This window comes from Oncorhynchus nerka, linkage group LG27 (assembly GCF_034236695.1).
Source record: "Oncorhynchus nerka isolate Pitt River linkage group LG27, Oner_Uvic_2.0, whole genome shotgun sequence".
Classification (NCBI taxonomy): domain Eukaryota; kingdom Metazoa; phylum Chordata; class Actinopteri; order Salmoniformes; family Salmonidae; genus Oncorhynchus; species Oncorhynchus nerka.
Window position 1 is genome coordinate 106,743,186 of NC_088422.1, and position 14,898 is coordinate 106,758,083.

General features: G+C 40.6%; 1 protein-coding gene across 1 annotated transcript in view; it reads left to right on the forward strand.

Moving 5' to 3' along the window:
- Nucleotides 1–14,898, forward strand: part of LOC135565451 (aminopeptidase N-like) — a 98,510-nt gene that overhangs the window by 7,116 nt on the left and 76,496 nt on the right. Inside the window, exons 2-3 of the mRNA XM_065012509.1 lie at nt 9,535–9,677; nt 12,179–12,318. Coding sequence (XP_064868581.1) covers nt 9,535–9,677; nt 12,179–12,318 — 283 coding nt within the window. The remainder of the gene's footprint in view (nt 1–9,534; nt 9,678–12,178; nt 12,319–14,898) is intronic.

A 14,898-nucleotide genomic window follows, 5' to 3' on the forward strand; every position in this document is an offset into this window, starting at 1 on the left:
ACCAGCAGGTAGCCTTAGTGGTTAGAGCGTTGGACTAGTAACCAGCAGGTAGCCTTAGTGGTTAGAGTTGGTAGTAACCAGCAGGTAGCCTTAGTGGTTAGACCGTTGGACTAGTAACCAGCAGGTAGCCTTAGTGGTTAGAGCGTTGGACTAGTAACCAGCAGGTAGCCTTAGTGGTTAGAGCGTTGGACTAGTAACCAGCCAGGTAGCCTAGTGGTTAGAGCGTTGGACTAGTAACCAGCAGGTAGCCTTAGTGGTTAGAGCGTTGGACTAGTAACCAGCAGGTAGCAAAACTAGTGGTTAGAGCGTTGGACTAGTAACCAGCAGGTAGCCTAGTGGTTAGAGCGTTGGACTAGTAACCAGCAGGTAGCCTTAGTGGTTAGAGCGTTGGACTAGTAACCAGCAGGTAGCCTTAGTGGTTAGAGCGTTGGACTAGTAACCAGCAGGTAGCCTTAGTGGTTAGAGCGTTGGACTAGTAACCAGCAGGTAGCCTAGTGGTTAGAGCGTTGGACTAGTAACCAGCAGGTAGCCTAGTGGTTAGAGCGTTGGACTAGTAACCAGCAGGTAGCCTAGTGGTTAGAGCGTTGGACAACCAGTAACCAGCAGGTAGCCTTAGTGGTTAGAGCGTTGGACTAGTAAACACCAGCAGGTAGCCTTAGTGGTTAGAGCGTTGGACTAGTAACCAGCAGGTAGCCTTAGTGGTTAGAGCGTTGGACTAGTAACCAGCAGGTAGCCTAGTGGTTAGAGCGTTGGACTAGTAACCAGCAGGTAGCCTTAGTGGTTAGAGCGTTGGACTAGTAACCAGCAGGTAGCCTTAGTGGTTAGAGCGTTGGACTAGTAACCAGCAGGTAGCCTTAGTGGTTAGAGCGTTGGACTAGTAACCAGCAGGTAGCCTTAGTGGTTAGAGCGTTGGACTAGTAACCAGCAGGTAGCCTTAGTGGTTAGAGCGTTGGACTAGTAACCAGCAGGTAGCCTTAGTGGTTAAGCGTTGGACTAGTAACCAGCAGGTAATTAGTGGTTAGAGTGTTGGACTAGTAACCAGCAGGTAGCCTTAGTGGTTAGAGTGTTGGACATAACCAGTAACACAGCATGGGGTAGCCTTAGTGGTTAACCAGTAACCAGCAGGTAGCCTTAGTGGTTAGAGCGTTGGACTAGTAACCAGCAGGTAGCCTAAGTGGTTAGAGCGTTGGACTAGTAACCAGCAGGTAGCCTTAGTGGTTAGAGCGTTGGACTAGTAACCAGCAGGTAGCCTAAGTGGTTAGAGCGTTGGACTAGTAACCAGCAGGTAGCCTTAGTGGTTAGAGCGTTGGACTAGTAACCAGCAGGTAGCCTTAGTGGTTAGAGCGTTGGACTAGTAACCAGCAGGTAGCCTTAGTGGTTAGAGCGTTGGACTAGTAACCGAAAGGTTGCGAGATGGTATCTCCGAGCCGACAAGGTAAAAATCTGTCGAAAAGTTAAATAAAAGGTTAAATAAATAAACGTTAAAGGTTCAATTCTATTAAATTTGACTGACAGATCAATGTCATTTGTTTAATTGAATGAAGCTTCTAAATTGCGTTAATCACCTCATCCACATTGAATAGTGTCAGGGTAGTGCAGTGGAGCTTATTAGAAGAGTTAGAGGCTGATTTGGGGCCGTGGCTTTCAGGTTGTTATTTTTTGCACACCCATCAGAATGAATGTCATTCCAGTTAATCCGATCAATTGACATAATCTCCGACACAGCCATAATCTGTAATGATACTTGCATAAAATACACTGTGAAAACTTGACTGATATGTTTTCTGTTGTTCATCTGAACTGCTGTTATTGATTGGTAAAGCTTTGGGTTGTTTCAACAACCTATTCAATTTGTCTGAAGTCAAACAATGAACTTGGGAGATCATTGTGTGTAACTGTAACTGGTGGCAGGGAAGTCAAACGCAGGACTTGTTGACATAAACCAGTAACACATTTACATAACCATAAAACTAGCACATGGGTACATATAAAACAGTAACAAACACATGGGTACAGAACCTGTAGTGCACCAGTAACACATAGCACATGGGTACAAAACCAGTAACACACCAGTAACACATAGCACATGGGTACATAACCAGTAACACACCAGTAACACATAGCACATGGGTACATAACCAGTAACACATAGCACATGGGTACAAACCAGTAACACACACATGGGTACAAAACCAGTAACACATAGCACATGGGTACATAACCAGTAACACATAGCACATGGGTACATAACCAGTAACACATAGCACATGGGTACATAACCAGTAACACATAGCACATGGGTACATAACCAGTAACACACCAGTAACACATAGCACATGGGTACATAACCAGTAACACATAGCACATGGGTACATAACCATGGGTAACACATAACCATGGGTAACCAGTAAACACATAGCACATGGGTACAAAACCAGTAACACATAGCACATGGGTACATAACCAGTAACACACCAGTAACACATAGCACATGGGTACATAACCAGTAACACACCAGTAACACATAGCACATGGGTACATAACCAGTAACACACCAGTAACACATAGCACATGGGTACAAAACCAGTAACACACCAGTAACACATAGCACATGGGTACATAACCAGTAACACATAGCACATGGGTACAAACCAGTAACACACCAGTAACACATAGCACATGGGTACATAACCAGTAACACACATAGCACATGGGTACATAACCAGTAACAACATAACCAGTAACACATAGCACATGGGTACATAACCAGTAACACATAGCACATGGGTACATAACCAGTAACACATAACACATGGGTACATAACCAGTAACACATAGCACATGGGTACATAACCAGTAACACATAGCACATGGGTACATAACCAGTAACACATAGCACATGGGTACAAAACCAGTAACACATAGCACATGGGTACATAACCAGTAACACATAGCACATGGGTACATAACCAGTAAACACATAGCACATGGGTACATAACCAGGAACACATGCACATGGGTACATAACCAGTAACACATAGCACATGGGTACATAACCAGTAACACATAGCACATGGGTACAAAACCAGTAACACACCAGTAACACATAGCACATGGGGTACATAACCAGTAACACACCAGTAACACATAGCACATGGGTACATAACCAGTAACACATAGCACATGGGTACATAACCAGTAACACACCAGTAACACATAGCACATGGGGTACATAACCAGTAACACATAGCACATGGGTACATAACCAGTAACACATAGCACATGGGTACATAACCAGTAACACACCAGTAACACATAGCACATGGGTACATAACCAGTAACACACCAGTAACACATAGCACATGGGTACATAACCAGTAACACATAACACATGGGTACAGAACCAGTAGTACACCAGTAACACATAGCACATGGGTACATAACCAGTAACACATAGCACATGGGTACATAACCAGTAACACACCAGTAACACATAGCACATGGGTACATAACCAGTAACACATAGCACATGGGTACAGAACCAGTAACACATAGCACATGGGTACAAAACCAGTAACACACCAGTAACACATAGCACATGGGTACATAACCAGTACACCAGTAACACATAACACATGGGGTACATAACCAGTAACACATAGCACATGGGTACATAACCAGTAACACATAGCACATGGGTACAAAACCAGTAACACACCAGTAACACATAGCACATGGGTACAAAACCAGTAACACATAACACATGGGTACAAAACCAGTAACACATAGCACATGGGTACAAAACCAGTAACACATAGCACATGGGTACAAAACCAGTAACACATAACACATGGGTACATAACCAGTAACACATGGGTACAAAACCAGTAACACATAGCACATGGGTACAAAACCAGTAACACATAACACATGGGTACAAAACCAGTAACACATAACACATGGGTACAGAAACCAGTAACACATAGCACATGGGTACAAAACCTGTAACACACCAGTAACACATAGCACATGGGTACATAACCAGTAACACATAGCACATGGGTACATAACCAGTAACACACACATGGGTACAAAACCATGGGTACATAACCAGTAACACATAGCACATGGGTACATAACCAGTAACACATAGCACATGGGTACAAAACCAGTAACCAGTAACACATAGCACATGGGGTACATAACCAGTAACACATAGCACATGGGTACATAACCAGTAACACATAACACATGGGTACAAAACCAGTAACACACCAGTAACACATAGCACATGGGTACATAACCAGTAACACATAGCACATGGGTACATAACCAGTAACACACCAGTAACACATAGCACATGGGTACATAACCAGTAACACATAGCACATGGGTACAAAACCAGTAACACACCAGTAACACATAGCACATGGGTACAAAACATAACCAGTAACACATAACATGGGTACAAACCAGTAACACATAGCACATGGGTACATAACCAGTAACACACCAGTAACACATAGCACATGGGGTACAAAACCAGTAACACATAGCACATGGGTACATAACCAGTAACACACCAGTAACACATAGCACATGGGTACATAACCAGTAACACATAGCACATGGGTACATAACCAGTAACACATAGCACATGGGTACATAACCAGTAACACATAGCACATGGGTACATAACCAGTAACACATAGCACATGGGTACATAACCAGTAACACACCAGTAACACATAGCACATGGGTACAAAACCAGTAACACATAGCACATGGGTACAAAACCAGTAACACATAGCACATGGGTACAAAACCAGTAACACATAGCACATGGGTACATAACCAGTAACACATAGCACATGGGGTACATGGGTACAAACCAGTAACACATAGCACATGGGTACATAACCAGTAACACACCAGTAACACATAGCACATGGGTACAAAACCAGTAACACACCAGTAACACATAGCACATGGGTACATAACCAGTAACACACCAGTAACACATAGCACATGGGTACATAACCAGTAACACACCAGTAACACATAGCACATGGGTACATAACCAGTAACACACCAGTAACACATAGCACATGGGTACATAACCAGTAACACATAGCACATGGGTACAAAACCAGTAACACATAGCACATGGGTACATAACCAGTAACACATAGCACATGGGTACAAAACCAGTAACACATAGCACGAGTACTTACAAAATAAACCATTCCTGACACGGACATGGGGGAAACAGAGGGAAAATATACAACATGTAATTAGGGAATTGAAACCAGGTGAGTGTGAAAACAAGACAAAACAAATGGAAGATGAACAATGGATCGGCGATGGCTAGAAGACCCGTGACGTCGAACGCCGAACACCGCCCGAACAAGGAGAGGAACCGACTTCGGAAGAAGTCGTGACATTGTGCTTTTTAGAACTGATTGAAGTTCTACATTTCTTTCAACCCATCATGCACCTTGCCACCCGTCAGAGTGGATGTGATTCATGTGAAACGCTTCTTGTACACTGCCTGCACTGAATCTGTAATGATACTTAGAAACCTGGTTAAGGCTTCCTTTGTTAAGATGTCTCCATTTGGCTACAACGGTTTGAATCCCCGAGCCGGTGACAAATCTGCCGACGTGTCCCTGAGAAAGGCCCTTAAAAGGATCCGCCCTTTTCTTGCAATTTTTGCTTAAAATTACATACCCAAATTTAACTGCATGTAGCTCAGGCCCTGAAGCATATTATTGGTACCATTTGAAAGGAAACACTTTGACGTTTGTGGAAATGTGGAAGGAATGTAGGAGAATATAACACAATAGATCTGGTAAAAGATAATACAAAGATAAAACCAACCGTTCTTTTGTAAAAGAATGGCCATAATGTATTATTCCATCCCAGGTGCAATTTACATTTTGGCCACTAGATGGCAGAAGTGCATGTGCAAAGTTTATACTGATCCATTTGTATCAAATGTGCCTAATTTGTTTATTAATAACTTTTCATGTTCAAAACTGTGCACTCTTCTCAAACAATAGCATGGTATTCTTTCACTGTAATAGCTACAGTACATTGGACACTGCCATTTTATTTAATGTTATTGAACCAGTGTATTATTTAATGTTATTGAACCAGTGTATTATTTAATGTTATTGAACCAGTGTATTATTTAATGTTATTGAACCAGTGTATTATTTAATGTTATTGAACCAGTGTATTATTTAATGTTATTGAACCAGTGTATTATTTAATGTTATTGAACCAGTGTATTATTTAATGTTATTGAACCAGTGTATTATTGAATGTTATTGAACCAGTGTATTATTTAATGTTATTGAACCAGTGTATTATTTAATGTTATTGAACCAGTGTATTATTACATGTTATTGAACCAGTGTAGTATTTAATGTTATCCAGTAACATAGTTACAAAACCAGAGTATTATTTAATGTTATTGAACCAGTGTATTATTTAATGTTATTGAACCAGTGTATTATTTAATGTTATTGAACCAGTGTATTATTTAATGTTATTGAACCAGTGTATTATTTAATGTTATTGAACCAGTGTATTATTTAATGTTATTGAACCAGTGTATTATTTAATGTTATTGAACCAGTGTACATTATTGAACATGTATTATTTAATGTTATTGAACCAGTGTATTATTTAATGTTATTGAAGAGTGTATTACAAATGGAATTGAACAGTGTATTATTTATGAACCAGTGTATTATTTAATGTTAGTGAACCAGTTACAATAGTGAACCATCTAAATCTGATCCAGTTTTTTGAACCAGTGTAATTTATTTATGAACCAGTGTATTCCTTATTTCATGTTATTGAACCAGTGTACTTATTTAATGTTATTGAATTGGGGTATTATTTAATGTTTTGAACCAGTGTAATTTAATGTTATTGAACCAGTATTATTTAATGTTATTGAACCAGTGTATTATTTAATGTTATTGAACCAGTGTATTATTTAATGTTATTGAACCAGTGTATTATTTAATGTTATTGAACCAGTGTATTATTTAATGTTATTGAACCAGTGTATTATTTAATGTTATTGAACCAGTGTATTATTTAATGTTATTGAACCAGTGTATTATTTAATGTTATTGAACCAGTGTATTATTTAATGTTATTGAACCAGTGTATTATTTAATGTTATTGAACCAGTGTATTATTTAATGTTATTGAACCAGTGTATTATTTAATGTTATTGAACCAGTGTATTATTTAATGTTATTGAACCAGTGTATTATTTAATGTTATTGAACCAGTGTATTATTTAATGTTATTGAACCAGTGTATTATTTAAATGTGTATTATTGAACCAGTGTATTATTTAATGTTATTGAACCAGTGTATTATTTAATGTTATTGAACCAGTGTATTATTTAATGTTATTGAACCAGTGTATTATTTAATGTTATTGAACCAGTGTATTATTTAATGTTATTGAACCAGTGTATTATTTAATGTTATTGAACCAGTGTATTATTTAATGTTATTGAACCAGTGTATTATTTAATGTTATTGAACCAGTGTATTATTTAATGTTATTGAACCAGTGTATTATTTAATGTTATTGAACCAGTGTATTATTTAATGTTATTGAACCAGTGTATTATTTAATGTTATTGAACCAGTGTATTATTTAATGTTATTGAACCAGTGTATTATTTAATGTTATTGAACCAGTGTATTATTTAATGTTATTGAACCAGTGTATTATTTAATGTTATTGAACCAGTGTATTATTTAATGTTATTGAACCAGTGTATTATTTAATGTTATTGAACCAGTGTATTATTTAATGTTATTGAACCAGTGTATTATTTAATGTTATTGAACCAGTGTATTATTTCATGTATTATTTATTGAACCAGTGTATTATTTAATGTTATTGAACCAGTGTATTATTTAATGTTATTGAACCAGTGTATTATTTAATGTTATTGAACCAGTGTATTATTTAATGTTATTGAACCAGTGTATTATTTAATGTTATTGAACCAGTGTATTATTTAATGTTATTGAACCAGTGTATTATTTAATGTTATTGAACCAGTGTATTATTTAATGTTATTGAACCAGTGTATTATTTAATGTTATTGAACCAGTGTATTATTTAATGTTATTGAACCAGTGTATTATTTAATGTTATTGAACCAGTGTATTATTTAATGTTATTGAACCAGTGTATTATTTAATGTTATTGAACCAGTGTATTATTTAATGTTATTGAACCAGTGTATTATTTAATGTTATTGAACCAGTGTATTATTTAATGTTATTGAACCAGTGTATTATTTAATGTTATTGAACCAGTGTATTATTTAATGTTATTGAACCGGTGTAATTTGTCGAGGAATTGATTGAACTGCTTGTACCACAATGGACAGGTAAAACCCAAGGTTACACATAAACTCTGAACAAGATGGAAGAAATAGGTGCATTTACATGAAGTAATATTTCATACTCAAATGAACTTTGGCCTTTACGGGGACTTGAGTCATTGACTTTTAATCACTTGAAGTAATTTGTTGACGTTGATCCAAGGATTAATTGAACCCTGTAATACAGAGTGTTGATTCATTGGTGGCACCTTCATTGGGTAGAACAGGCTCGTTCTAATGACTGGAACGGAATGGGTGGAACGGTAACAAATACATCATGCAGGTGTTTGATGCCATTCCATTCGCTCCGTTCCGGACATTATGATGAGCCGTCCCCTCTCAGCAGCCTCCTGTTGTATACAATGGGAGCAGTTCAATATGTTCCATGTACAATGTATTCTAAACATTCTGACCAGTTTACCATCAGCGCTTTAGACTTATAGTCCTTGAACTAAGACACACAGTATCTGTACCTTTCAATGTGAACTTCAAACCGCTTCAATTGCTAATAAAATTGCACAAGCATGTCGCTAAACTCGCAATAACATCTGTTGAACCATGTGACTAATAAAAGTTGATTTGATAAGAGTCTTATCCGACAGCAGCTACAATATGACTGTATTGACCCTGCTCTCAGAGTCACTATGTCTGACTGTAACATTCTTGTGGTACAGCAGTAATAACAAGCACAACATATTTAATTTAAATTTTATTTTACCTTTATTTAACCAGGCAAGTCAGTTAAGAACAAATTCTTATTTTCAATGACGGCCTGGGAACAGTGGGTTAACTGGTCTAGGAACAGTGGGTTAACTGCCTGTTCAGGGGTAGAACGACAGATTTGTACCTTGTCAGCTTGGGGATTCGAACTTGAAACCTTTCGGTGACTAGTCCAACGCTCTAACCACTAGGCTACCCTGCCGCCCCATTTCAATAATAGATAATAGATAAAAGACAATAGATAATAGATAATAGCTAAAAGACAATAGATAATAGCTACAATATGCAGTATGATTGTGTGTCACCTACAGTCACCATGTTTAAACTGTAACAGTCTAGTCTTCAGTACTATAGTAATACCAGTTGCTGTGTGTGTTGGTAGAGTTGTAGCAACCACTCAGATGCAGCCTGTGGACGCCAGGAAAGCCTTCCCCTGCTTTGATGAACCTGCCATGAAGGCCGTGTTCCACATGACCCTCCTCCACGCACATGGAACAGTGGCTCTGGCCAATGGCATGAATCTAGGTAAGAATGGAACCCTGGCTCTGTCCAATGGCATGAATCTAGGTAAGAATGGAACCCTGGCTCTGTCCAATGGCATGAATCTAGGTAAGCATGGAACCCTGGACAATGGCATGAATCTAGGTAAGCATGGAACCCTGGCTCTGTCCAATGGCATGAATCTAGGTAAGCATGGAACCCTGGCCAATGGCATGAATCTGGGTAAGCATGGAACCCTGGACAATGGCATGGAATCCTGGAACCCTGGCCAATGGCATGAATCTAGGTAAGCATGGAACCCTGGCCAATGGCATGAATCTGGGTAAGCATGGAACCCTGGACAATGGCATGCATCTAGGTAATCATGGAACCCTGGCCAATGGCATGAATCTAGGTAAGCATGGAACCCTGTCCAATGGCATGAATCTGGGTAAGCATGGAACCCTGGACAATGGCATGCATCTAGGTAATCATGGAACCCTGGCCAATGGCATGAATCTAGGTAAGCATGGAACCCTGTCCAATGGCATGAATCTGGGTAAGCATGGAACCCTGGACAATGGCATGCATCTAGGTAAGCATGGAACCCTGGCCAATGGCATGAATCTAGGTAAGCATGGAACCCTGGCCAATGGCATGAATCTGGGTAAGCATGGAACCCTGGACAATGGCATGCATCTAGGTAAGCATGGAACCCTGGCCAATGGCATGAATCTAGGTAAGCATGGAACCCTGGCCAATGGCATGAATCTAGGTAAGCATGGAACCCTGGCTCTGTCCAATGGCATGAATCTAGGTAAGCATGGAACCCTGGCCAATGGCATGCATCTAGGTAAGCATGGAACCCTGGCCAATGGCATGAATCTAGGTAAGCATGGAACCCTGGCCAATGGCATGAATCTAGGTAAGCATGGAACCCTGGCCTAGAACCCTGGCTCTGGCCAATGGCATGCATCTAGGTAAGCATGGAATCCTGATTCTGGCCAATGGCATGCATCTAGGTAAGCATGGAATCCTGATTCTGTCCAATGGCATGAATCTAGGTAAGCATGGAACCCTGGCCAATGGCATGCATCTAGGTAAGCATGGAATCCTGATTCTGGCCAATGGCATGCATCTAGGTAAACATGGTACCCTGATCTCTGGCCAATGGTATGAATCTATGTATGTGTGTTGAGGGCTGCTTCTAAGTCCAAGGGGGATGGGATCTGTGATCTTTTTCCTAAATTATAGTTAGAGAGTTTAATGCTACACTCTGCTTAAATTGACCTCTCGCGCAGACTGAGAGAACAAGTTCTGCCAAACTCTCAAGAACTGTGAAGAAAAAACTAGCATTTACTTTTTTGGGGGGGGAACATTTTCAGAGTAAGCTGCTACACTCTGATATGAGATAAATCATACAAATATCCTTTATAGCCGTATCCATTGCTGAACTCGATTGATTATATACCAACTTCTGTAACCGTATATAAGTCTATGGTAGAACCTCAGAGTGTTGATGTTGTCACGGTAGGGATCTGACCTCCTGTTGCTGGGGTAACCAACGTGTTGTCACGGTAGGGATCTGACCTCCTGTTGCTGGGGTAACCAACGTGTTGTCACGGTAGGGATCTGAACTCCTGTTGCTGGGGTAACCAACGTGTTGTCACGGTAGGGATCTGAACTCCTGTTGCTGGGGAAATCAACGTGTTGTCACGGTAGGGATCTGACCTCCTGTTGCTGGGGAAACCAACGTATTGTCACGGTAGGGATCTGAACTCCTGTTGCTGGGGAAACCAACGTGTTGTCTCGGTAGGTGTCTGAACTCCTGTTGCTGGGGAAACCAACGTGTTGTCACGGTAGGGATCTGAACTCCTGTTGCTGGGGAAACCAACGTGTTGTCACGGTAGGGATCTGAACTCCTGTTGCTGGGTAAACCAACGTGTTGTCACGGTAGGGATCTGAACTCCTGTTGCTGGGAAAACCAACATGTTGTCACGGTAGGGATCTGAACTCCTGTTGCTGGGGAAATCAACGTGTTGTCACGGTAGGGATCTGAACTCCTGTTGCTGGGGAAACCAACGTGTTGTCACGGTAGGGATCTGAACTCCTGTTGCTGGGGAAACCAACGTGTTTTCACGGTAGGGATCTGAACTCCTGTTGCTGGGGAAACCAACGTGTTGTCACGGTAGGGATCTGAACTCCTGTTGCTGGGGTAACCAACGTGTTGTCACGGTAGGGATCTGAACTCCTGTTGCTGGGGAAACCAACGTGTTGTCTCGGTAGGTGTCTGAACTCCTGTTGCTGGGGAAACCAACGTGTTGTCACGGTAGGGATCTGAACTCCTGTTGCTGCGTGTTGTCTCGGTAGGTGTCTGAACTCCTGTTGCTGGGGAAACCAACGTGTTGTCACGGTAGGGATCTGAACTCCTGTTGCTGGGGAAACCAACATGTTGTCACGGTAGGGATCTGAACTCCTGTTGCTGGGGAAACCAACGTGTTGTCTCTGCTACGCTCACCAACCTGTATCTCTCTCTGCACCTGTAGCCTCAGTCAATGTCACTGTCAACGGCCAGGATGTTACTCGGACCAGCTTCCAACCCACACCCCTCATGTCAACCTACCTACTCGCCTTTGTCGTCAGTGAGTTCGGTTTCATCCAGTCACCAGAAGGGGAAAAAGTTTTGGTACATATTTTTTATTTATTAATGTGCTCTTGTTCTTATTTGTCTGCGTTAGCTGCTCTGGGATGAAGTTTCCCCTAGGTACAGATCTAGGATCAGTTTCCCCCAAACCTTACTTCAGTTATCCCAGAACTAAAATGTTGCATAATTTGGTCAGGTGTCTATGTAGTCTGTTCACGAGAGATTACCCAAATCCTAACCTTAAAGGGATACTGCTCTTGGAAAGTAGATAAAGGGCCTCATTGTCAAACTGATCCCAGGTCAGCATCTCCAAGGGGACCTTGGAAAGTAGATAAAGGGCCGCATTGCCAAACCGATCCCAGATCAGCGTCTCTAGGGGCAACTTCAGTATACTCTGACTTCAGGATGAGGGAGACATTATTGGTTTGTTTCTCTGTGATGCCCTCTGTCGGTCTCTACAGGTCAGTACAGATAGTAAAGATCAGGGGCCTCATTTATAAAACGGACCGGATCAATTCTGATCTTAGGTATGACTGACTCAGAAAACCACGAATAAGTAGTTATTATAAAACCTTACTTTGAGGTTGAAATGGTCATATCTCTACTCAGAGTCGAGACTTGACATTGAAATGGTCAGTGATTGTCCTGCTGGTTGTGCATGGCTATTCTTTCCCCTTGCAGTTTAAGGTCAGACCATTTCTTTCCCTTGCAGTTTAATTAAGGTCAGTTTGGGGCGGCAGGGTAGCCTAGTGGTTAGAGCGTTGGACTAGTAACCGGAAGGTTGCAAGTTCAAACCCCCGAGCTGACAAGGTACAAATCTGTTGTTCTGCCCCTGAACAGGCAGTTAACCCACTGTTCCTGGGCCATCATTGAAAATAATAATTTGTTCTTAACTGAATTGCCTGGTTAAATAAAGGTAAAATAAAAAGACCATTTCTTTCCCTTTCAGTTTAAGGTCAGACCATTTCTTTCCCCTACAGTTTAAGGTCAGACCATTTCTTTCCCTTTCAGTTTAAGGTCAGACCATTTCTTTCCCTTTCAGTTTAAGGTCAGACCATTTCTTTCCCTTTCAGTTTAAGGTCAGACCATTTCTTCCCCTTTCAGTTTAAGGTCAGACCATTTCTTTCCCCTTTCAGTTTAAGGTCAGACCATTTCTTCCCCTTTCAGTTTAAGGTCAGACCATTTCTTTCCCTTTCAGTTTAAGGTCAGACCATTTCTTTCCCCTTTCAGTTTAAGGTCAGACCATTTCTTTCCCTTTCAGTTTAAGGTCAGACCATTTCTTTCCCCTACAGTTTAAGGTCAGACCATTTCTTTCCCCTTTCAGTTTAAGGTCAGACCATTTCTTTCCCTTTCAGTTTAAGGTCAGACCATTTCTTTCCCTTTCAGTTTAAGGTCAGACCATTTCTTTCCCTTTCAGTTTAAGGTCAGACCATTTCTTTCCCTTTCAGTTTAAGGTCAGACCATTTCTTTCCCTTTCAGTTTAAGGTCAGACCATTTCTTTCCCTTTCAGTTTAAGGTCAGACCATTTCTTCCCCTTTCAGTTTAAGGTCAGACCATTTCTTTCCCTTTCAGTTTAAGGTCAGACCATTTCTTTCCCTTTCAGTTTAAGGTCAGACCATTTCTTTCCCTTTCAGTTTAAGGTCAGACCATTTCTTTCCCTTTCAGTTTAAGGTCAGACCATTTCTTTCCCTTTCAGTTTAAGGTCAGACCATTTCTTTCCCCTTTCAGTTTAAGGTCAGACCATTTCTTTCCCTTTCAGTTTAAGGTCAGACCATTTCTTTCCCTTTCAGTTTAAGGTCAGACCATTTCTTTCCCTTTCAGTTTAAGGTCAGACCATTTCTTTCCCTTTCAGTTTAAGGTCAGACCATTTCTTTCCCTTTCAGTTTAAGGTCAGACCATTTCTTTCCCTTTCAGTTTAAGGTCAGACCATTTCTTTCCCTTTCAGTTTAAGGTCAGACCATTTCTTTCCCCCACAGTTTAAGGTCAGACCATTTCTTTCCCCTTTCAGTTTAAGGTCAGACCATTTCTTTCCCTTTCAGTTTAAGGTCAGACCATTTCTTTCCCCTACAGTTTAAGGTCAGACCATTTCTTTCCCTTTCAGTTTAAGGTCAGACCATTTCTTTCCCCTTCAGTTTAAGGTCAGACCATTTCTTTCCCCTACAGTTTAAGGTCAGACCATTTCTTTCCCTTTCAGTTTAAGGTCAGACCATTTCTTTCCCTTTCAGTTTAAGGTCAGACCATTTATCTCCCTTTCAGTTTAAGGTCAGACCATTTCTTTCCCTTTCAGTTTAAGGTCAGACCATTTCTTTCCCTTTCAGTTTAAGGTCAGACCATTTCTTTCCCTTTCAGTTTAAGGTCAGACCATTTCTTTCCCCTACAGTTTAAGGTCAGACCATTTCTTTCCCCTTCAGTTTAAGGTCAGACCATTTCTTTCCCCTTTCAGTTTAAGGTCAGACCATTTCTTTCCCCTTTCAGTTTAAGGTCAGACCATTTCTTTCCCTTTCAGTTTAAGGTCAGACCATTTCTTTCCCTTTCAGTTTAAGGTCAGACCATTTCTTTCCCCTACAGTTTAAGGTCAGACCATTTCTTTCCCCTTCAGTTTAAGGTCAGACCATTTCTTTC